Source organism: Mus caroli, chromosome 4, assembly GCF_900094665.2.
Source record: "Mus caroli chromosome 4, CAROLI_EIJ_v1.1, whole genome shotgun sequence".
Classification (NCBI taxonomy): Eukaryota; Metazoa; Chordata; class Mammalia; order Rodentia; family Muridae; genus Mus; species Mus caroli.
The window spans coordinates 35,282,054-35,306,004 of NC_034573.1; the positions used below are offsets into that span (position 1 = coordinate 35,282,054).

A 23,951-nucleotide genomic window follows, 5' to 3' on the forward strand; every position below is an offset into this window, starting at 1 on the left:
TTTCTTCCATATTTACTGAATATTGTATTATTGTCTTGTAGAATGGAGATGTGTGCATTTCAATTCTTCATCCGCCTGTAGATGACCCGCAGAGTGGAGAGCTACCCTCTGAAAGGTGGAACCCTACTCAGAACGTTAGGTAAGGTGTACAATATGAAGAAGCTTTCCTTTGATAGCTTTCTCCCTGGCTAGAGCATGAGGGTGTGTTGCAGGTTTAGAGGTGAAGGTGTATCCTGGTGGTCAGCGGGCTAAGGAATGCCACAAAATTCACACCACACAACAGACCTCGTACAACCGAATTATTAGAGGGTTGGGGCATGAGTGGGAATAAGAGAGAGGGCAGGCTGTGATGGCTTGGGTTTATAGCAGGGTATAGGGACATGGACATAGGGAGAATATGCACCAGTGTGGACAGTGGACACCTGGCATGGGACCTGATTCTGGTGTGTGGGTGGCCTTGGCTGCCTGACACATGCCTCTGCATCACTCGAAAGGGCGGGCTCCCTGAGCAGTGGTAGTTGGGACTCGGATTTCCCTATCTGCTTCTTCCTCTTACGTTACAATTTACTCCTCATTAGATCCCTTAGCTTTTGTGTAAATTGTTTAATTTTTATTCTGTGAGTGTGTGAGAACTATGGAAATCAGTTCTCTTTTTCCATCATGTGGATTCCAAGATCCCAGTTTTGTTCATCAGGATGCAAGCTCCTTTTTTGCTCACCAAACTTGCCAACCCCACCTGGGTGGTTTTGAGGAACTTAGGCACACCCTACTAGTTATAGTTTTGATGAAGTAACAAATATACTTTTTGGACAATGTGGTGGCACACACCTTTAATCCCAGTGCTCTGGAGGCAGAGGCAGCTGGATCTTGGTGAGTTTGAGGCCATCTTTTTGAGACCAGGGTTTTTCTACGTAGCTCTGGCTATCCTAGAACTTACTATGTAGACCAGGCTGGCCTTTCAGTCTTAGTTTTTAAACTCTGTACTTTTGTGCATTTAACCAGGGAATCCTTGTTTTTGCGTTTTATGCTAGGAATACATCAATAACAGTTGCAGCACTGCTAGGCAGGAACTGTTAAAATGACACGGTTGCTTTAGTAGCATTCAGAGAAACTGTAATATGTCAGCCATTTAAACTACTATATTTTGCCATGTGTTGCCTTGTTCTACCAGTTAGAACTAGATTCTTTCCCTGGTGTCCTCTTTAAATATCTTCTTCATGTTGAAACATATAATGAGGACAGTTTAACTGGGCTATCTTTGCTATTATTGTCGGCCTTTTCAAAGAATCCCTTCTAATTAGCAGAGTCAGGGTAGAATATAAACTAATGTCAGTGATAGCAACAGTGTGTGGTGTTTACTGCTGGCAAAAGAACCAGGTTATGCTAAACCTACAAATAAATCCCAGCTACAAGTTCCCGTGTTAAGTCAGGTTTTTAAGAACAAGCTCTGACTGGTGAGATGGTTCAGCGGCAGAGGTTAAGAGCACTGACTGCTCTTCCAGAGGTCCTGAGTTCAAATCCCAGAAACCACATGGTGGCTCACAACCATCTGTAATGAGAAACAAACAAACAAAACCTATGGGCCAGAGTGAGCTAGGGGGCCAAAGAAGTAGGGAGAAGAGAAAGGGTGGGGGGAAAAAAGAAAGAGCTCTTTCTGCTTTCCAAAGGCATTCGGGTGTGGTTATATGTAAATTGGAGTGGGACAAAAAGGCCAGGCTGTTTTGTATTTATTTGTTTGTTTAATTCACTCATTTGTTTATGTATTTATATTTTATTTATTTATTTAGAAACAAGGTCTTACTATGTGATCTTAGCTGACTTGGAACTTGCTGTGTAGACCAAGCTGGCCTCAAATCAAACATCTTCTTCCTTGCTTCTCTTTCTCCCTTGTACTTTCCTTGGTGTCTCTGTGTGAGACTGACTTTTGCTCTAGCTTAGACACTGCAGTGTGCTGAGATTTGACACCTGTGCCACCCTCCGTGCCTGCTTTGTGGCTTAGCCAGCTGATTGCTAAAAAACGGTTTTTAAAACAAATGTATTTGATTTTAATTCTGCATTTGTGTATCTATCTGTGGGTATGCACACATGAGCAAAGAGGCCAGAGGCTTTAGATCCTGAGGGCTGTTGTGAGCAGCCTGATGGGAGGTGTGGGTGGTGGGGACTACATACCAAACTCTAGAAGAACAGTCCATGCCCTTAACAAACACTGAGTCATCTCTCTAGCCCCAAAACATATTTAAGAATTTCTTTTTATAATTTATTCACACACACACACACACACACACACACACACACACACACACACACCCCTACCTACACCCCTCTCTGTCTCTCTTAAGAAAAGACCAGGCCTCCCAAGGACATTAGCTGAATAACCGGTACAAGAAGACTAGGCAAACTCTCCTACCAAACCAGTAGGAGGAGCATGGTCCCAAGAGCAGGCAAAAGAATCCGAGTTAGCTAACTCCCTCTGTCAGGAGACCCACAAGAGCACCGAGCTACACAGCCATAACCTACACAGAGAACCTAGACAGACACATTCAGGCGCTGTGATTGTCATGTCAGTCTTTGTGCCTCTGTAAGCCCTGCTTAGTTGGACAGTGTGGTGGCGCACACCTTTAACCTCAGTGCTCTGGAGGCAGAGTCAGCTGGATCTTGGTGAGTTTGAGGCCATCTTGGTCTACATAATACATGTGTAGCCAGCACTACACAGTAAGACCAGGGTCTTCCTATGTAGCTCTGGCTATCCTAGAACTTACTATGTAGACCTATAGAATGTTGATTCTATGGGCCATGTTCTCCTGGACTCCTTGGCCCCTCTGGCTCCCATAGTTTCTTCTCCCCCACTTCCATGGGGTTCCCGAGGGGAGGAACCCTGTGGAGAACTCCATCCTGGGCTCTCTCCACTTAATGTTTGTCTGTGAGTCTGTGCATCACTCCTATCAGCTGCCAAGGAGCCTCTTGGATGACAGGCGAGGCGCCAATCTCCGAGTCTATAAAGATGTCACTAGGAATCATTTCTTCTTGTTTTGTTCTCCTAGCCTGGGTCGGGCATGGGCTTCCTCTTGTGGGTGGGGCCTCAAAGAAGACCAGTCATTGGCCACTCCTACAAGTTCTGTGCCACCTTTACCTCAGCACATCTGCAGAAGGAATAAGTTGTAGGTTGAAGGCTTTGTGGCTGGGTTGATGCCCCAGGCCCTCCACTGGAAGCCTTGGTTACAGAAGACGAACAGTTCAGGCTCCGTATCCTCCATTACTAGGAGTCCTCCATGGGGTCACTCTCATAGATTCCAGGGAGTTTCCACAGTACCCCCAAATGCTCTCCAGTTCCAACAATCCCTCCTTTCACTCTCTCCTTCTATGCACACCTCCGCCCACCCTGATCTTTCTATTTCCTTCCTCGCCTGCAAAATCTGTTCTGTTTTTCCCTCCCAGGGAGATGCATTTATCCCCTCTAGCCCAGCTTGTTACTTAGCCTCTCTGGGTCTGTGGGTTGTAGCGTGTTCCCTTTACCCTGCAGCTCATAGCCACTTACAGATGAGTACATTCCATGTTTGTCTTTCTGGGTCTGCATTACCTCACTCAGGTAGAAAGGTGATCTTTTCTAGTCCCATTCATTTGCCTGCAAATTTCATGATGTCATTTTCTTAGCAGCTGAGTAGTACTCCATTGTATAAATGCATCACGTGTTCTTTATCCCTCAGCCCACGGACATCTAGGTGGTTTCCAGTTTCTGGCTATTATGAATAAAGCAGCTATGAACATAGTTGAGCAAGTGTCCTTGTTACCAAGATGGAGCCCCAAAAGTGGTATAGTTGGGTCTTGAGGTAGATCTATTCCCAATTTTCTGAGGAACTGCCAAATTGATTTCTAGAGTGTCTCCTTGCTCCACACCCTTGCCAGCATAAGCTGTCACTTGTGTTTTTGATCTTAGCCATTCTGACAGGTAAAAGATGGAATCTTTTGATTTGCGTTTCCCTGATGGCTAAGGATATTGGGACATTTCTTTAAGTGCTTCTTAGTCATTTGGGATTCTTGGATTGAGAGTTCTGTTTACATCTGTATCCCACAATTGGATAATATGGTTGTTGATACCTAGTTTCTTGAGTTCTCTATATGTGTTGGATGTGGAGTTAGTGAAAATCTTTTCTATTCCGTAGGCTGCCATTTTGTCCTATTGAGAGTGTCCTTTATCTTATAGAAGCTTTTCAGTTTCATGAGGTCCCATTTATTGCCCCCCCCCCTTTGGTTTTACAAGACAGGGTTTCTCTGTATAGTCCTGGCTGTCCTGGAACTCACTCTGTAAAGCAGGCTGGCCTCGAACTCAGAGATCTGCCTGCCTCTGCTGAGATTAAAGGCATGCGCCACCACGCCCGGCTGAGGTCCCATTTATTAATTGTTGATTTCAGTGCCTGCTCTATTGATGTTCTGTTGAGGATGTTGTCTCCCGAGCCAATGTGTATCTGACTTTATGTTGGGTCTTTGATCCGCTTAGACTTGAGTTTTGTACTATGTGATAGATGTGGGTCTATTTGCATTCTTGTACACGTAGACATGCAGTTAAAGCAGAAACATTTGATCTGAGTGTGTCTTTGTTGAATGGTTATTTTGTTTCTTGGTTTCTGTTATTTGTGGCCTGTGTTGAGCTGCGAGGGGTGGGGGTGGAGTGTCTCCACCTGAGTTCAGGGCTGGAGTTCCCAAGCCTCTGATCCAGCATAGAGGCTCTGCCTCACTGGGCCTAAGACACAGTGAAAAGGAGAGGAGGAGAGGGACTGGGGAGTCAGTGTGAAGACACAGAGTGGTCATGCATGGGTGGTTCTGGCGGCTGAAGTGGCTTCTGGTCCTAAAGAATAATTTAAAAAAAAAAAAAAAAAGACATTTACGGGGCAGGAGGCAGGAGAAATGGCTTAGAGGTTAAGAGCACTGAGTGCTCTACCTGAGGTCTTGAGTTCAATTCCCAGCAACCACATGGTGGCTCACAACCATCTTCTGGTAAGTCTGAAGAGAGCAACAGTGCACTCACATCAATCAATCAGTCAATCTTTTTTTTTTTTTTAAGACATTTACTGTGTGTATATTTATGCGCCGTGTCCTGTAAGTGGTATAAAGTATAAAGCACTTTGTGGGGAGATCTTCTCCTCTGTCCTTTTCATCTCCGTGATCAAACTCAGGTCATCAGGCACCTTTACCTGCTGGGACATCTCACTGGCCTCTAAAACCAAAATTGTATAATCCATTTTCCATAATAGGTTATATTTGTATTCATATTTGTATGAGAACTATTTTAAGGGAGGAAAAACTTCTGTAAAACTGACTAATTTCTTAAAGCCTGTGCTGTTGGACAGTAGGAATTGACTTTAACAGTGAATCTTCTCTCCTTCTCAGGACTATCCTGTTAAGTGTAATCTCACTGCTTAATGAGCCCAACACCTTTTCTCCAGCCAATGTGGATGCTTCAGTCATGTTCAGGAAATGGAGGGACAGCAAAGGAAAAGACAAGGAATATGCTGAGATCATTAGGTAAGGCAGACCATGTACATTCTGGAACTAAGGGATTCAATAATCTGTTTACTTTAAAACAGTTTCTCAATTATATTTATGGAGTAACCTAATGAATTTAGCTATTGCAAGAGAACCCAAACACAGTAAAAAATAAAGAGAATTCACTGGACAGGATAGCAGACCTTCTGGGTTTGTTTTGGTTGTCGTGTGTGTGTGTGTGTGTGTGTGTGTGTGTGTGTGGTGTGTGTGTGGTGCAGTTTAAACCAGGCTAGCCTTGACACAGAGATCCAGCCTCTGCCTCCCAGGTCCTAGAATTACAGCGTACATCCCTGTGCCCTGCTTGGTTTTGAGTGGTCAGCGCTGAGGTGAATGAATCAGATGAAGGAGTAAAGGCATCGTTAGTGTAAACTGTGCAGATTTGTGTTATAGAAGCTACAAGAACATCTGTGTGTAAGGCCTGGCAACAAACTGAAGCTTCCGGAAAGTGCTGCTCTTATGTTCCAGTTTCTCCAATCTCAATGGCTTTGGGTTTTGTACTTTGGCAAGAAAGTTTTACACTTAGACAGGCAACATTTTGTTGCAGAGCTGTTACCTGCCAAGCCGGCACAGGATAATGGAAAAGCCTGAGGAAGACGGGGCACATTGTGATGGGAGCCAGGCAGTAGTAGGTGTGAGTAGGATTGCAGGCAGGGTGTGGCTCTGCTGCAAGCTCCTGCCTGGCATTCTGCCCCTACCACCTCAAAAACAATGACATTTGGTGCTCTGGGGGAACCTAGCAGATGACAGGCACTAAGAAGATGCTGGGCCCATAGCTCAGCTGCAGTGTGTGCTTCCCAGCACCCCTGCAAACCTGAACCTGCACTTAGAAAACAGACCCCACATATAAAACCTCTGTAATCCCTCAACCCTTAGCAAGAGATGGAAGGCATAAGACAGAACTTTCAAATGCTTTTGGACTAGTTAACCTGATTTCTGCAGCAGCGAACAAGAGAGATCTTACCTCAAACAAGGCTGAAGTATTAGGGCAAAGCCCTTCCATTACAGGAAGGTATGTGATGAGAGCCGTGGTGTGATGCGGGATATCTGTTCTGTATGGAGTGTGAACCTTGAGTCACAGGGAATCTGATTATGACTGTCTTCAAAACAGCGCCTTAACCCAAGTGTGATGGCTTTCCTAATAATCCCAGCACTAAGGAAATGAAGGTGGAGCCGTGTGGGTTAGTGTGAGACCCTCTCAAAACAGACCTCTATAACCCTTTCCTGTGTTGTCCTCTGCAGGAAACAGGTCTCAGCCACTAAAGCTGAGGCAGAGAAGGATGGAGTGAAGGTCCCCACAACCCTGGCAGAATACTGCATCAAAACTAAAGTGCCTTCCAATGACAACAGCTCAGATTTGCTTTATGACGACTTGTATGACGACGACATTGATGATGAAGATGAAGAGGAAGAAGATGCCGACTGCTATGATGATGATGACTCTGGAAATGAGGAGTCGTGACATGTTCCTTCAGTGCCCCTGTACTGCCCTGACGTCTCAGGCCAAAGGGAGGGAGCAAGTGGGGATCTACAGTGGCCACTCAGCAAAAACTTCCTCCCGGGGCGGGGAAGCAAGCAGCCCCTGCTGAGCCCTTGCGGATCTCAGTGTGCTCCTTTATGGACCTTTACTGGAGAGTTCCCTCCACAGAATGTCTGAAGTCTTGCATTCTCTCCCTTCCATCACTGTATTGATTCTTTTTTAAAAACAGCCACCACCCTTCAAACTCCCACCTCACCTCATCTCTGCAGAATGTTCACAGCAAAACACCTTTGTCTGTCTTTAGATTCTTGAAGAATTAGTCGGTTCACGACATTGTGTTTAAAGCTGGGAGCCCACTGGGAGTCCACAAGTGCTGCATATATTGGGTAGCAAAAGAAAATGGGAAAAAAAGAAAAAAAAAAAACAACAAAACCTAAAAAAAAATAAAAAAATAAAAATAAAAAAAGCCCACAAAACAAACTTTAAAAAAAAAAAAAAAAGCCAATTTGCCAAGGGTTAGCTGCTCCTTTCCATTAGCGCGTGTGCATCTGTTCAGCCCCGTGGTGGTGAGTTTTGTTTCTTTCCCTTCCTAAGGCTGGGCTGCGGTGGGCATCAGGGACTTACTCTCGCTAAGTCTGATGAAATGTGCTGCCTCAGTGACACCATCCCAACATGGAGGCTGCAGCTACTTTGAGGAGCTATCAGATTTTGTTTTTTGGAATTGATTGGGATCTAAAGCCTGAAATAAATATTCATACTTTACATAGAACCGAGCACTTGGTTGCTATTTATTTTAAAAGTAGGATAACTTTTTCCACCAGAAAGTGGGGGAGGGGTGGTGGTTGGTGTGTGTGCATTCCTGGTTCTGAAACCACAGAAGTGAAGACCTATCCAATGTTGGCTGATGCCTCCCTCCCTCGGGGGAAGGAAGAGTGAGGACTGGGGTGGCCGCGGGCAGGAGGATGCGGCCCAGGTACTCATAAGAGGGTTTATTTAAGTAGCCACTTTAATTACTCAGTGTTAGTCCTACATGCATGTGTTAAGATTGTGCTGTCATTGAGCTGCTTATCTTGATAGTGATAACTGTGGATGTGTGCCGCTTGGGACTGGTCCTTTTCCTCACTGGAGATGAGATCTGGACTTCTTGTACTTTGGCCAAGGAATGCAAGCAGAAATGGTGCCTCATCTTACTTTGGGCCCCAGCTGACTCCAGGCAGCCTTGTTTCCCGAGTGTCAATCACACGTGGCTCCAGTAGCTTCATCCCAGACTTGAGAGAGGGTTTTGTTTAGCAAACTGTCTAAATAAAGCCAGACTTCAAGGATAGGGGTTAAAGATTCTTGTGTGCCAGGGTCGTTCTCTAGCCTCAGCTCACAGCTCAGAACCAAAGGGCAGAGGGAAACTGGGAAGGACTGACCCTCTTGTTAAGTAGACCATGCTTCCTCCTCTCATGGTTCCCTTTCCTTTCTGATCTCAGGGTTTTCATTCTCTCTTCACACTCCTCAATGAATGCTATTTCCCTGGTCTCAAAAGTTCAGTCTGTTATGAGAATGTTTAGTGCTGAACGGTGAAATTTAGTGAATTTACAGCCAGGGCTGTACCTGAGTCTCCTGATTCAGGAACACAGTAAAGAGACACTTCGAGTTTGTTGCTCCCAGATAGCCTGCAGATGTACAGCCAAATCCTCTCTGATCTTCCTTCCCCAGTGCCCGCCTGCCTACCACTAAAAGTTCAATAGCCAGTTGTTTGGGCGTACTCTCTTGGCACCCTAAAACTAACCCTTTTGATACTAAAGCACCCCAGTCAAGGGCAGGCTAGGCCCCTGGCCGGTGGGAGGCCCTGCTGGCCTGTGGTGCATGTTGACTCGGAGCCAGAGAGGCAAGAGGAAGTGGGCCTCAGCCTGTGGTGGGGGTGGCCAGTTTCAAGGTTGTGTGGACTTGGCCAGATGCTGGAGTCAAAACTGAGTTAACATGCACCCACACTTAGGTCCCTGAACGCCTGTCCTGCGGGAAAAGCCTCGAGTGCGTCAGTTTTCCCTTGGGGAGTAGATAGCTTTTGGGTGCAAGTAGAAGGTTTGAGCAGCGTTGTGCTGTTTACCTGGTGTGAGAAGAACGTGGCTCCTCTGGGTCTATCCAGGCCTCGCTGAGTGCGTGCTCTTCATCCTGATCCCACTGTTGCTCCTCCCTCTCCGTCGCCTGGCTTTCTCTGACCATTCTAGAACTCTCTTAACCACACTACGTTTGTAATCACTTCTTCCTCCTGTCCTGGCCACCATTTGCTGGGTCCCTCGTGTTTGATCCTGGCCACTGGAAGGGGAATTGTCTCCTCCCCAGCCCTCATCAACCAGGTTTACATTTACAAGTTTAAAGATTCAGATTTCAACTGAAACGCAATTTCAACTGAAACCAGCGGACATCCTGACCTTACTAGTTTTCTTAGTTTTCATTGTAGATGCTTTTTCAGTTTAACCTATGAGAAGTTTATCTGATGCTTTTTGTTGGCTTCCCCTTTAGTGGTTTGTCTCTTTCTGCCCACCTGTCTAATAAAACTGTGAAATAAAAAATACCTGTATTGCTATTTCCCAATGGATCGACCCCAGCCCCTTGCTAATTAAAAAATACATCTTGTTACCTTAATAATTCTCAGGTCTCCGCTAGAAAGCTAAAGCCACTCCTTGAGCTCCACTGACCTTTTCTTAGAAACTAACTACCCTCAGCCATACTTTAAGATAGACGGTTACGGGCAAGGACATTTGTTTAATTTGCCTGACGGGTGTTGCCCACCCTGTGCCAACAGAGCTCACCTTGTGCTCATAGTCCAGTAAGAGCACGGCGGGCAGCAGCACCGTGACTCAGTCTGCACACTCAGGTGGCAGAGGAAGGAGCAAGGAGAAAATGGGGGCCTGTTTCAGTCAGATGCTTGCCTTAACTACGGGTCAAAAGCTTCAAATGTCTGATGGCTTGATCACTAACTATATATGCCATGATCCCCAATTCTCCCCAAAACGTTGAGACCATTAAAGAACTGCTTTTTAAAAAAAGTGTCCCACATGTAGATATATATGTCCAGTCTCAAACTCAGTAACCCCACTGCCTACCTAAGGAGCCCACCTAAAACATCCTGACTGAGGCACACTCACTCGCCTTTCCTCATTAGCCTGGTTTCAAACAGTGGAGCTGGAGAGCCCCAACACTTCAGGGTACTGAATATTGCCTGCCCTAACCTCTGACTTAACCAACAGTCACAGGCAGTGGGAGGACAGGTGACTGTCAGTGGCAGCTCTCCAGCTCTGTGTCTGGGCACTCGGCTTCCTCCCAGACTAGGCAGGTGGGGTTTGGACAGCACGATCCTGACACTCTGTTCTCTGGGCCCATGAACTTGATTAGGCCCAGCTTAGGCCCTGAAGAAGGAAGGGAACAGCAATTCAAGTGACCCTCCCTGTGAGGCAGTGCCTCTCCCAAGCCACCCCCTTAGCCAGAACACAAAGACCAAGAATGCTCTCAGGATTTTATTAGGTGGAGTTTGGGTGGGATAAAACCCTGAAACAGCTGTCCACCTGGCTCGGGACAACTGGTAGAGAGGAGCCTTCGATTGTAGACAGGCTTTCACTGAGATGGAAGCAGATCTTTGATTTCTTTATAAGGGAGCTGACTGGCTGAACATCTCTGAGACCTAGTTCAGATTTTTTTTTTTAATGGTTGGTTAGAAAAGACAAGTCCCCAGAGCAGGATCAGACCCAAAGCAGAAGCCCCTGCTGTGCCCAGACATACAGGCACCAGGCTTATGCTGGACAGGGGTTATTTCTTCTATTTCCAGATTAAGATTTGTTAGAAGAGGGACCATGACAAATGACAAAAGGATCAGTTTTTCAAAAACAAGGATGAAGTAATTACAGAGGAGAAAACATAATGGTTCACAGGGAATGAGAGAAGTCGTGATTCTTCATCGGTACTGACCTGGCCCCACACCACCAGTCCTTCCACTGGCACACCCAACAGCCCACTGAGCTGGGGCCACATGGAAGATCTGAAGGCAGAGGGGTCAGGGTGGGGCCTACTTGGCTATAGTAAGGGTGTCCGGACCGGGAGCACACACTTGTGTGCTACCCGTGGCCACAGCCCAGCTCCTCCAGGCTTGTATCACATTTACAAGTACATACATAAATACATTACACACAGCAGTGGGTCTGGGAGGCAGGCTTCCCACAGGGCTCAGCTGACAGTTGTCTCAGGATCCCAGCAAGGGCACCAGGCTCCAGTAAGGTGCTCCACGTGTCCCCTCCTGCCCAGAGCCCACCCTCTCCTTTTCAGGGTCTAGTTTGTCCAGTACGGAGAGTTGCCGTAGGTGGGTTTGGAGGTTTGAGACTTGGGCTGCAGGGAGCTGGGCTGGCTGCGCTGACCAGAGCCGCTCTGAGGAGGAAGAGAAAAAAGGCTATAAAGGCTGGAACAGAACCCCAGGCCCCACATGGGGAGGCTGCCTCCATCATTGCACTCACCGGGGCATCCTGTGGTAGGTGGTGGTGCAACAGCTGGGAGTGGGGCTGCTGGTGGGCCGGCATGATGTGCAGGAACGGGGCAGGTGCGTAACCGGGGGCCGCTCCAGGGGCCAGGGGCCCAGTGGAGCCCAAGGCAGAGGGCAGGCTGAAGGGTGGAGGAGTCCCTGCATGAAATCCCTGCTTGTCAAAAGTCTGTAGGATAAAGATGGCAATGCGGTCAGGTTGAACTGCACTCTTCTCCGATCTCACTGTGCCCACCTTTGTGCAACCTCACCTGTGTCTTGTTGTAGACAGAAGCAGTCATATCAGGTAAGCCAGTGCCTGAAGATGCTGACACTCCTAGGAAGAAAGACAACTGTCACACAGGAGACTACTACTCCAGGTTCCAGTCCTGGAGAGGAGCTGACATTACCTTTGCCAGGCCCAGAACCAGTCGGCTTGTTTGGTGCCTGAGATGATCCACCATAGCCACCCTTGGTGTAGTCTCCTGCTGCCGTCCCCTGGGTCAGATCGTCATAACCTAGGATGGCAAGGCACAAGAGGCACGTGTGGGCTAAGCAGGTCTCTCTGAGCATGTGCCACTCAGTACTGGGAGTGATGCGGTCCTTACCTGTGCTGTAAGTGTGCTGCCCATAGCCACTGGCCTGCTGGAAAGGGGTCGGGGGAGTACTGAGGGCCACCCCGTGCTGCTTCGCTGAGGTTGGAGGGACCTGGTTGGACAAACAGGTGAGGTTTCAGTGTAAGAATAAGGCAGAGGAGATCAGCCTTGGCTTGAGCATAAGGCAAAAAGAAGTCAGAACCCAGAGAACCACTAGTTTCCTAAGTGCAATCCATGATGAATCTAAAGGAGCTGGGAAATAGAATCTGACCCCTGAACCAAAGGCTGCCTGCAACTCAATGGGCTCGTGGCTGCATCATCTGCTGCTGATAGATGCTGGAAAACATGCCCAAAGTTTCAACTTTTGAAGAACCCATAGCCCAGGAAATGATCTGCAGAAATACTCACAAACATAGTGGGCCCATATTGGAAGGCACTGGGCACGCCTGTGTAGTAGGGGAGGCCAGTATAGCTGTAGCCAGGTGGCAGAGCAGGATTCAAAAAGGGCTGCTGGGCCGTGTGGTGGGTCTGAGACTGGCTCTGCTGGGCCTGAGCTGGGGTTGTTGGAGGTGCAGGGGATGCAGAGTCTCCTCGGCCAAACTTTGTGACGTCACCTAGAAGAACAACGACCCTTGTATTACCAGGGGAAAGGCCAAGCTAGCTGTTACAAACAGGAATAGCTCGACTGCCAGCTCAAGTACTCACACCTTCAAAGACTGCCTCAGCCCTCCTCATCCACCTTCTGGCCTCCTGTGGCTAGACAGGACAGCCCATCACCTCCCCAACTCTTGCCCGCTGAGCCAACTAACCTGAATATGGATTATTAGCTAGATTCCCATCTCGGCTGGCAAGGGCTGTGGGTGCTGCAAAGGGAATTCCATAGTAATCCTAGGAAAGACCAAGGAGACTCACTGAGCAATGGTCTCACCCCATCCCCACCGAGAGCAGAACATGTATGCACACTCTGGGTGATGCCACACTCCCAGAACAGGCAGCTGTCCAGAGAGCTGCATGTATGACAGTACCCTGGGTGTGTGCAGCTCAGAACCTCTGCTTTAGCTGAGAGTATGTGGGCAGACTGCCAAACGCTAATGCCTGAACCAGACACACCCAATCTCACAGCTCTTCACAGCACAGACGGAAACTTGGTGAAGGCTACAGGCCACACCAACTGTACTGGTCCTTACTGAGTGAGGGAGAGACTAAAGGAACAGCCATGGGATTGGTAAAAGAGACCAAGCCTAGGAGACTTAAAGAGGGGCAGAAAGCAATGCTAGGCAGGCAAGAGACCATGGGTCTAGAACTCCTTTAGCTGCGGCAACAGAGCTAAATGGCAGGGGAGAATGGCAGGTCAAACAGTGCAAACACAGGCCACCAAAGCTGCACTCTGGAGGAAGAAACACTGCCCTGGTCCTCACCACCCAGGGCCCTGGGCCGTCCAAGCTGAGTCACGCTAGCCAAGAACACACAGCTGGGAATGGCTCTCACATCCCTTAGGCTGCAGGCCTAGGCAAACTCCAAGAAAACATGGAATCCTCAGCCAGAATTCTAAGAGGCAAAAAACTAGCCAAATGACAAGGAACTTGCAGGGACTAGTTGGAGACAAAGGAGACTAGTAGGAAGGAGGCCCACAAGGGGGCCCTTTAGATAAGGAAATCCAAAGGCAGCAGTTTAGCCCCAAAGAAAGGCTAAACACGACCCTAGAAAAAAATTTAAAGCTTGTTTCCACTGCAGACTCACTAGAGATGTCCTCTAAGATATAACTTTTAAAACAGAAAAGGGAGAGGCTGGAGAAATGGCTCAGTGGTTTAAAAAGCTGGGTGCTCTTCCAGTAACCTATATGGCGGCTTACAACTGTGACACTTCAGTTGCAGGGATATGATGACTTCTGTCCTGTGGTCATTAGGCACACAATGGTGCATGTGCAGAAATCCTAGCCCAACTTGTATACCCAGAAAATCCAAGGAAAAGGAGACTCATGGTGTGGGTGGAAAGGCAAGAAAAGCCCCTCAGGATGAGTGCAGCTGTGAGTGTCACTTCAGGCTATCTTGGATGCTACCCAGGGGTCCTTCTATGTCCTGTTAGACTCAGCAGACCCTCAGCCAGCCTCTCCCTCAGTCAGGGAACCCAGCAACAGGAGTGGGTGTAGGCAAGGAGTAGGCACGACAGCAAGCACAGGCAGCCCGTGCCCGGGCAGTCACTTCCTCTGAGAACATCAAAGACCACATTCTGTGTCTGTGACTAACAGATTCCCTACAAAGTATAAGGCTGAGACTGTCTACCTAGAGGGCACTGTTGCTTGTGTGGAGATGGCCTGCCCCTACTTCCTTGCTTCTCACGGTGGCTTTCCCACAATATGCATTACTTTATTCCTAGACCCAGGGTCAGAATACAGACAACCCTGGATGAGGCGAGGTAGTAGCAGCACTAGGGCCAGCATTCTTGTAAATAAAGGCGAAGGCTAGACCTAGATGATACTTTATAAAGTCAGCCAGGGTGCACTGGTCCTCCTCCTAGGGCAGAACAGCAATGCTCTCCTAGTGAACACAGCCCTGTGCCCAAGCATGAGATGAAGACAGTATGACAGTTCCAGGCACGACTCACAAGTCTTAGATTGTATGATAAGTTTGTTTTCAGACAGGATCTCAGAATGTAGCCTAGGCTAGTCTCAACACCCTGGTGTTTCGAGACAGGGTTTCTCTGTGTAGTCCTGGCTGTCCTGGAACTCACTCTGTAGACCAGGCTGGCCTCCAACTCAGAAATCTGCCTGCCTCTGCCTCCCCTGTGCTGGGATTAAAGGCGTGGCCACACGCCCGGCTCTAGGCTAGTCTTGAACTCAAGCTTAGTCTCTCAAAGGCCAGGATCACAGGAACATATCTCCATGTTCAGCTGTTTTTTGTCTTTGGTTGTTTTTGTTGTTGTGTTGTTTATTTTTTTAATGGAGCAGGAAAATAAGATAATACATTTGGTACGAGCCATGCATGTCTTACAGTGAATGCTCAGGGTCCCAGAGTCCCTCATTCCCCAGGGATGAGCAATGACCTGTATCTGCCAAGACAATGGTCAAAAAAGTATAGCACCACTAGACACAGCGTCTCCTAGTGGTATGGGGGAGATCCATAGCTGAGGGTTCTGAAGGACAAGCATAGTGGCTGTCAAGCAAGTGGAGAGCCTCTACTGCCGAGGTCCTCACTAAGCATCTATCACTCACCATTGGCAGCCGTGACTGCAGCATCTGGAGCTCATCATAACCGTAAATCTGCAAGAGAATCAGTGGGTACATTAGGGACCACAGACACAGACACGCAAGAATGGGACTTGGGTCAGATGTTTTAGAAAAAGAAGGATACATCAGGTATGAGATAGAGACAGGGACAGACTGCTCGCAGCCCTGGCCTAACCCACAACCTCTCTTACCAGGAGGGTCTGCCAGGTGCCAGCCTCAGCCTCAGTCCTACTCACCGGGTAAGCAGGAAGCAGTCCTCCAGGGCCCACGAGGTACTGATTGTGTAGCAGGGGAGGCACCCCTTGAGGCAGGTTTGGGGGTGCCTTGCCTACAAAGAGAAAAACCCAAACAAAATGGATCACCCATTTCTCAATGAGGTTCCTGGGCTGCTCGGGGGTCGAGGCACAGGTCTGGAAGTTCACTTACTGAGGAGGTTTTAAGAGGCTTGGGGTGCATACCTGAGGTCACCAAGGCTGTGGCCCTGGTACTGCTGCTCGGGACGCTGCTCACAGTGCTCATGCTCCCAGGTAGGACAGCCCCTGAGGACGGGGCACTGGGGGCAGAGGTCGCCGCTGCAGAGAAGGCGGCAGAGGATACGGTGCTCTCCGCGCTGGCATGCTGGCAAAACAAAAGCCAAGGCGTGTGGGGTACAACAGTCAGAACGAAGGGCCTATGGTAAACAGACAGGCAGGCAGGGGCCAAGGCCAGTATTTGGTGACTCTCGTTAACATTAACACAATAGGATGCAACTTAATTATATCTTTTAGGCCAAGAGCAGAACAATTAAAGATATCTACAGGCAGGAATTAGAAACAAACCTATTGATAACAAAGTGTCAAGTAAAAAAGACCAAGAAACAAACTGTCCCTGCTGACCAGATGTGCCCTAGAATGAAAAAAGCACTCTCCAAGCCCTTGAGATCAAGCACACACGCCTGGTCTCCTAAGAAGAAACACAGGGTTCTAAGGCAGCGAGCCACAAGACTCTGGATCAATCTCAGATCAAAATTAACCAGTTTCCTGTTAACCATGGAAAGGAAGGCCTGGGTATACTGAGCAGTAGGGGTAGGCACTTACGGTGTGTGGCGTGCTTGTGGAACGTGTCGCATGTGCAGAGGTCATGCTATTCTGGTGGCCAGAGAGGGAGCTAAGAGATAAAACAGAGGATCACATGTCCAACCAAGTGCATTTATACACAGAAGCAATACCTACCTGGTTTGAGAGGTTATAATGAAAATCAATCAACCCTATCTCTGAAGATGCCTCGACATCAAACTTTATGCCATAGAATCCTGTGGCAAAGTCCTGGTGGTCAGAAATGACCTACAGGGCAATTCACTATGACATATCTGATACAGCCTGGCTTCAGTAAATTATAACCTTTTTTTGGGTTATAATAATTGTCAAACCAGGAATGCACCTGGAAAGCTCAGAACACTGCCAGTCAAGAGAGGTTCTATGTATGTGTGACCATAACTAAGAGCAGAGCTGGAATTCCATCAGATTCTGAGTTCCAACCAATGCTCTGAACTAAATGGATCACGAACTCTAACCAGAAGGTCTGGGTGACAAGCTAACTCCTTGTCTTGCACCCTATTCCAACAATGTATCTTTGGAGTCAGGGTGAACCTAAGTCAGATACTTATCACTCATTCTTACTCACATTAAAGTGGATGGGCTAAGAACTGGGGACAGGACAGGCACTAAGTGTGTGCTTGCGGTCCCTCCCTCTGCTTCCCCAGGATTGCGACAGCAGAAACATTACAAGTAGTCAAGGTTTTCATTCCTAGTGACTTTGGGATATCACCAGGACAAACTCTAGGCCACGTATGAAGGTTGGGTCTACCCGACACGCCCCATGCATTCTCACTGTGATGCACATACCTGCTGAGCTGAGAGAGAGGGCTGCTGGACAGTTCAGCAGCAGCCGGGGTCAGGGAGGGCAAGGTGGCAGTGTGCTGGGCTGAGGAGGGCAGAAGTGCAGTGCAGGAGGCGGGGCCGGGCAGGGTGTTCACAGATGGGAGCGTGGAAGGGTCTGTCTTCTTTGGAGCTGGAACGGATGAAGTAGCTGTAAGACATGTATCACTTTAGCTCCAGAAGCATTCTTCAGTAGGGGGGACACATTCAGTATCTGGTCACATGCAATTAAGGGGCACCGCATGATATGTTTCCTGGAACTGTGTACAAGCATGTCATCAGACAGCTCTAATTCTTGCAGCTAGGACCACAGAACCAGATGTGATAGGTTTGGACAAAGAACAGAAAATGACACCTTTAAATTGTCTTGACTCGGACATATTTCTCCCATTTCGAGAAGCTTGCCATAAGCACCCAGAAAAGCTGGGCAAAATCTGATGTGTACACAGTGAGACAATTTTCCTTTCAAAAGCATGGCATGAGGGAGTGAGGGTAGATGTGGGAGACCGCCCCAGAGCATTTCCATCCACTTGGCACCAGCGAAGAAGGCCCAGGCTGCCAGAGTGCATAGGCACCTGAGGGCAGATGTGAAAGGTCTGCTCATCTCAGCACTGCAGGAAGAATGCACACCAGCACCAACTTGCAAAGGCACAGTGGCAACTTTCTTGGGTTTTGTTTCAAAAGATTAATCAAAGAGCACAGATAATAAGGTTTTTATGTTTCAGGGGTGCTATGGACACAATTAATAACCTTTGGAAAAGACTCAGCATTATTATCATCCACACATATAAATCAGATATGTGCTTGGAAACATCACTGCCTTTTCCAGGTAGGAGAGAGACCTGTTTTCCCTCTTGTAGACATCCCTGTGAGGACATACTCTATTCTTAACAGGAAGAGAGAGCCTGTGGTTGAGTGGATATAATTACTTATCAAAACAAGCAGTTTTGGGGCATGGTGTGGTAGCATGAATCCTTGATCCTGGCACTCAGGAGACAGAGGCAGGCACAGCTAGCACAAGGTTCTAGGTCAGCATAGTCTACACACAAGCTCCAGGCCAGCCACAGCTAAGAGTGAGACCTTCTCAAAAACAAACAGCTGGTTTCCAGGGGAAACAGGCAAGTACTGATTTTGGAGCATTAATCACCAATCAACTGGGGCTTTCCGAATTACATTAGCCACATTCCTCTGCCTGGTCTCCACCAGCCATAAAGAGAATAGACACTTACTGTCTACTGTGTGCTGACTTCGACCACCATGTCCGTTCTACAAAGAACAAAGAGAAAGAGTTAACAGGTAGACATGCCCAGACAAACACCAGGGCGACTCTCAATTAGGACTGCAGCAACCATATGCACAGCAGGTTAGCAAAGGAGCAATTAACTCATCTTTTGCAACGATTTTACTTTATCTTATGTGTATATTTGGGTGAATGCATGTCACTCGGGTACCAGTCAAAGCTGGAAGACAGTCTTGGAGTTACAGGTGGCTGTGAGCTGCCTGAGGCGGATGCAGGAAGGGCTCTAAACACAGTGCCACCTCTCCAGCCTAGACCTCTTTCATTCTTTTGTTTTACAAGAAAAAGAATATGGAAGTAAATGAGAAGAGGCAATGCAACTAGCTTTAGTATATAACAAGAAGTAGGCATTTTGAAAACCAGAATCAGAATTTAGGGAATAAAAAGTACAAGAGGCTAAAAGCATGTCTAAAACAATTATCAACTTGTTACATCATAAGGAAGATGAAGTCCCAATATAATCAAACTGTAAGACACTTTCCATTTCTCATGCAAATTCTGTAATGCAAATAACATATAATTCTAAAATATATATGCAAATTCTAGATAGTATATATACATATATAAAGAGTAACTTGCATAACAGGAACCAAATGTTGAGAAATATTTCTTCGAAAAAATGAGATGTGATCTTAAGACACAGCTTTCTTTTGACTATGATGTCCACAAAATAAAGAACCTAAAGCAACTGCTTTGAACATACTGGAGACACCATGGTGGACTAAAACAAACTGGCACCTGCATCCACAGCCAGGAGAGGACCCACAGAGAGTGCAGCCAGCAGTGCACTCAGACACCACCCAGGAAGAGGCAGCAGCGGGGAAAGAAGCTGACGTACCTCTTATATATAGTAAAATGTCCAAGGGAGAGGTGGCCCAGCTGAAAAGCGGTAGCTGCTCTTCCAGAGGATCTGAATTTGATTCCCAACACCCACATGGTGGCTCTCAGTTTACAGCTCCAGGTTTGGGGGACCCACCACAGCCAGCTTGAGGTGCTGAGTGGGCTTCATGCCACTTCTCTAGAGGCTCCTGTCCACAGCTGCTTATCAACCTCCCAAAACCCACGCCTCGTCTCTCTTTCTTTTCCCTACTCCCAGCAACTGCCAGGATTTATACCTGTCTGTCCTGTTGATTTTCTCTCAAACTCCAACAAAATGGTTCTTGAGACTGTTTGAATAGACATAGCCAGTATGCATGGACCAAGTTATTCTCAGAAGCAATAAGATAGTAAACAAAAATCCCAGTACTGGAAGCTGGATACCCTGCTCTATAATCTTTAGCCAAGAACGTCCCTGAGGTCCCCAACACAATACAAGCAATCTTCATTACTGCTAGTGGATCTCATTAGAGCAAATTCTAAGACCTTACTGCTACAGCTCCACATGACAAACATCAAGTAGACCAGGCTAGAAAGCTTCTTGTCTGTCTACTGGCTAGCCCTTAAGGCTATATTAGGAGAGAGCTACCATCAACTGTCTGTCTTACTCAGCTGTGAACCTTGTTTGCAACAATTCAGCCTGCTGATTAACAATGACAAGCCAGTTACGGGGGTAAGCAATGCTTTCTGACAGCATTTGATGACTGTCCCACAGCAGACGGTTCATGCCTGGGGAGGAAGGGACTGCTTTTATTTTGAGAAATGGCACTGTGTTTCTGTCAAATTGTTCCCTAAAATATTAAGTTGGGCCAGCAAGATGGCTTTGTGAGCAAAGGCACCAACTCCCAAGCAAGGCTAATGCTCTGAGTTAGATACCCGGGACACACAAAAAAGAGAGAATAACTCCTGTAAGTTGTCCTCTTGCTTCTACCTGTGTGCAATGCAGACATAAACACAAACACCCCCCAACACACATACACCAATAAATATACTACAATTTCAAGAATAATTTGCCAAACTGTATACTAACTTCGAAGGAGGATAGCCTAGGAAAAGAAACTCCAAAGACCCACTTACAGCAACAGAGCCTGGAGCTGAGTCTGGTGAGCTTGCAGAGCTTTGGTATGCAATCCTGGTATGCACAGAACTCTGGTCGTAAGAGGAAGAAGTTGTTACTGGGCTAGTGGAGTTCAAGGCCGAGCTGGTCAGAGTGGAGGAGGTAACGACTGAGGTTGTGTAGGTAGAGCTCTGTACAGCACTGGTCATTGGGAAAGAGGCATTCAAGGGCTCACTGTGAAGAGGACACACACAGGATTAGACACATGCTACTGCCATCTGACAGCTTCAGCAAAATGACAAAAATCAGTGCACTATCATATTCTAAACACATTAACCACAAAGGTGGACTACAGTCTTTATCAGGTACTGCCTGTAGTCACAGAAAAACACAACTATAAAAATCTCAACTCTTTCTATTTGGAAAATATTCTACTGAAGCAAAGTAGTGCTGGGGAGGCCAGGCCCCTCCTCCGTCCTTCCCTCCCGGGGGGCATAAGTGCTGCAGACCTGGGGGTCACCAGGTGGTCATCACACAAGGAACACAACAGAGCAGCAAAGATCACCACAAGGGAAAAAGAAAAGAACCTAAACGCCCATCAACTACCATGTGCCCCGTCTGCTCAGGGAAAGGCTTGGCAGCAGAAGCCCACACAGGATGGATGACCTTTGAAAATGTTAAGTAAAAGATAAGAGGGCCAAAAAAAAAAAAAAGATAAGAGGGGCAAACGCCACATTTTACATGACCCTAGTCACGTGACATGCCCAGCTCAGAGTTCTGACACATACTTTGTCAGAGGGCAGCAAGGATGGAGGGAACCACGCAAGCGTGGGCTCACTGCAAGCTGCTTCTCGTGTTGTCCTCACTGAGCTCTTGACTCCATTTTGGCTTGATTTGCAAAGAAAGGACTATGTTCAGTCACAATCCAAGAAATGAGTTTGTACCTTAAAGACTTCGGGTACAAGCTGATAGGAATCTGATTACTATTTTCACTGGCTGAAGCTGTTGATCCAAACTCAGAGAGCGATGGCTCTGATCCAAATTCCAGGGCCCCAAACTGAACATTCAGCCCTGTGACGTCTGCAGACCCAGGCATTTCCACTGCGGACACGGGAACCTACAAAAGCAGAGCTCGTCAGCGACAGAGGACAGGGACTTCAGCCCTCACAGGCTTATAAAAGACATGTAACTTCCTTGAGCTCCACTGGCAAAAACGAAAGAGAACAAGAAAAGGAAGAGAAAAAGAACCTTTTAAACAGTGAGGAAGGGGAGCGGGTCACTGGTCACGGAGGAATGGTCCACATTAACATTACAAATGTCTTTTGGGCTGTTGGGGAGGTGTCAGGAGAGCTGGTAGGTGAGGGTACTCTGCTGATTTCAGGGACAGAGTGATTGTCTGCCCAGGTATCATACATCCGCCAACCATGAGATACCCCCACAAGGACAAGATAACTCTCAATTACACTCAGAGGCCTGCACTGGCTCTCAGCATGAGTTCATTCTAAGATTAGCCCAAGCACTAAAAGATGGCCAAATCCTCCCAAAGCAATATGGTATGCCTGAAGACATTTCACGTTTTGAAGAAGACATCTTCACAATGTTTTTATACCTACTTCCCAATTCATGATGGAATGCTTACCTTAGACGCTGGAGGTACCCGGCGCTTAGGAAGTTTAATATGTTTGGGTTGTGGTTGGTGGGCAGATACAATATTTTCAACAGCCATGTTAGGAAGCTGCAAAAGTCTGCTAACAGTAGAAGGACCATCGCCAGCTGTGGATTCTCGGGGTTTTGCCAGAGAAGAAAAGGACTCCAAACCAGGAGGAGGAACACTGACAGCCTGGGTCTGGTGTTGCTGTCGCTGGCTCAACTGGCTGAGAACTGGAGACGGTTCAGGCTGAGATTTGAAGTCTATAAATGTAGAAGGAAAACAAGCGGCAATGAGTAAGAATCCTGTAGCACGTTTATCCTGACTCTCAGGCTTTCTGAATTCTCTACTTGAAAAGAGCAGGCAACAGGAGGGAAGAGAAAACACACACACACACACACTTGGTAACTGGAGAGGCGCCTGTATGATCTGTTCTTCATTCCCATGCAGAGAGGACGTGATGTAGATAGAGATATCCATATTACACACACCTGTCTATTAGGTGAGACTTAGATATATATCAGTTTGCTGTAGAGTGTGTAGCCAGAGGCCAACACTAAATACATGGTTTCCAGAGTTGCTCTCTACCTTATGTTGTAAACATTGTATGTGTGACAAGCACGACCCTTTCCACTGCTCTTCTCCTGCTTGCTGTAGAAATGCAAAGCCATTCCAAGGTTCCTGTCAGAGATACCTACAATGAGCATCTCTTTAGTTCTGGAGGCCACACATGCTCATCAACACTGGCTTCCTCCCTCACTTTTAGGACACTGAACTCAGGATGTTCAGTCTATTTTTTTTTCAATTGGAATTATATCAATGAGCTATGAAAAACAAAGTGGTAATGAATGAACATACCAGCCATTTCTGAATACAACAAGATCAATTGTTAGACTATGCCAATTACAACCTTTTTTTTTTTTTTTTTTTTTTTTTGGTTTTTCGAGACAGGGTTTCTCTGTGTAGTCCTGGCTGTCCTGGAACTCACTTTGTAGACCAGGTTGGCCTCGAACTCAGAAATCCTCCTGACTCCGCCTCCCAAGTGCTGGGATTAAAGGCGTGCGCCACCACGCCCAGCTTTTTTAAAAAATTTCTTCTGGTCGTATTGAATGGATATCAAATGCAAAAAGAAATGCATTTTGTAAAAGAAATGCAAACTGGGTGTTTGGATGTGTGACTGCAATCTTAGAAATTTAGAAGGCTGAGGCAGGATGATTCCAAGTGAAAAGTCAGCCTAGGAACAATGCCCTGTTTAAAAAGCAGCACATCCCTCTCAATCAATTCATTTCAGCCTGGAATGTGGCCTGTGCCAAAAAGGCTTCACACGGAACCCCGAAACAACATACTTCTATCTTTAACCTTCTCTTCTTATTAATTATGTGGGAAAACTAACAGCAGAAGCTGTTAATGGTGTGTTTAAATGCTGGCTGGATCCAGCATGTGTGTTAGCTGCCAACACTTTAACTAATAAGACTGGTTTGCTCTGTCTAGAATATCTACACAAACATGGTTTGTGCTTAACATCTGTTTTCATTTATCAGATCTGTAATTATGCTATCTGTCAGGCAAATGGGTGCCTATGAATGAACCCAGCTTCCACTAGAACTGAAGGAGTGGCCCTCGCGTGCATTACTTTGAGTATAGCAAGTCGTTTCACGAGGCACAGAAATCTGCCTGTCATTTATGATAAGTGCAAAACCAAGTATGTAATCAACTCTAGGACTGAAACACCCCACCATTTCCTCACACAAGTGTATCTGGAAAGCAAAGCTTAATGGTGTGTGTGCGTGTGTGTGTGTGTGTGTGTGTGTGTGTGTGTGTG

The 23,951-nt window shown here is 47.0% G+C and overlaps 2 protein-coding genes and 1 non-coding gene across 7 annotated transcripts in view; 1 reads left to right on the plus strand and 2 right to left on the minus strand.

Moving 5' to 3' along the window:
* Positions 1–7,791, plus strand: part of Ube2r2 (ubiquitin conjugating enzyme E2 R2) — a 56,458-nt gene extending 48,667 nt beyond the window's left edge. The window contains exons 3-5 of the mRNA XM_021160361.2: positions 42–139; positions 5,386–5,520; positions 6,781–7,791. Of these exons, the coding sequence (XP_021016020.1) occupies positions 42–139; positions 5,386–5,520; positions 6,781–7,000 (453 nt within the window). The 3' untranslated portion in view covers positions 7,001–7,791. The remainder of the gene's footprint in view (positions 1–41; positions 140–5,385; positions 5,521–6,780) is intronic.
* Positions 7,792–10,511: 2,720 nt separating this feature from the next.
* The window catches only part of Ubap2 (ubiquitin associated protein 2), an 82,525-nt gene continuing 69,085 nt past the window's right edge, over positions 10,512–23,951 (minus strand). For 3 of the 5 annotated variants that reach the window (XM_029476251.1, XM_021159993.2, XM_029476252.1), the window contains 16 exons: positions 22,121–22,392; positions 21,426–21,598; positions 20,502–20,715; positions 18,481–18,517; positions 17,219–17,402; positions 16,412–16,481; positions 15,794–15,953; positions 15,572–15,663; positions 15,321–15,368; positions 12,919–12,997; positions 12,518–12,723; positions 12,122–12,221; positions 11,924–12,031; positions 11,786–11,850; positions 11,512–11,703; positions 10,512–11,425 (listed from right to left, as the gene is read on the minus strand). In XM_029476251.1, the coding sequence (XP_029332111.1) occupies positions 11,330–11,425; positions 11,512–11,703; positions 11,786–11,850; positions 11,924–12,031; positions 12,122–12,221; positions 12,518–12,723; positions 12,919–12,997; positions 15,321–15,368; positions 15,572–15,663; positions 15,794–15,953; positions 16,412–16,481; positions 17,219–17,402; positions 18,481–18,517; positions 20,502–20,715; positions 21,426–21,598; positions 22,121–22,392 (2,096 nt within the window). In that variant the 3' untranslated portion in view covers positions 10,512–11,329. The remainder of the gene's footprint in view (positions 11,426–11,511; positions 11,704–11,785; positions 11,851–11,923; positions 12,032–12,121; positions 12,222–12,517; positions 12,724–12,918; positions 12,998–15,320; positions 15,369–15,571; positions 15,664–15,793; positions 15,954–16,411; positions 16,482–17,218; positions 17,403–18,480; positions 18,518–20,501; positions 20,716–21,425; positions 21,599–22,120; positions 22,393–23,951) is intronic. The other 2 variants (XM_029476253.1, XM_021159994.2) reach the window with 1 other exon arrangement.
* Positions 18,004–18,080, minus strand: LOC115031047. Its single transcript, XR_003836624.1, has one exon. It is a non-coding gene; the product is annotated as a small nucleolar RNA SNORD121A (small nucleolar RNA).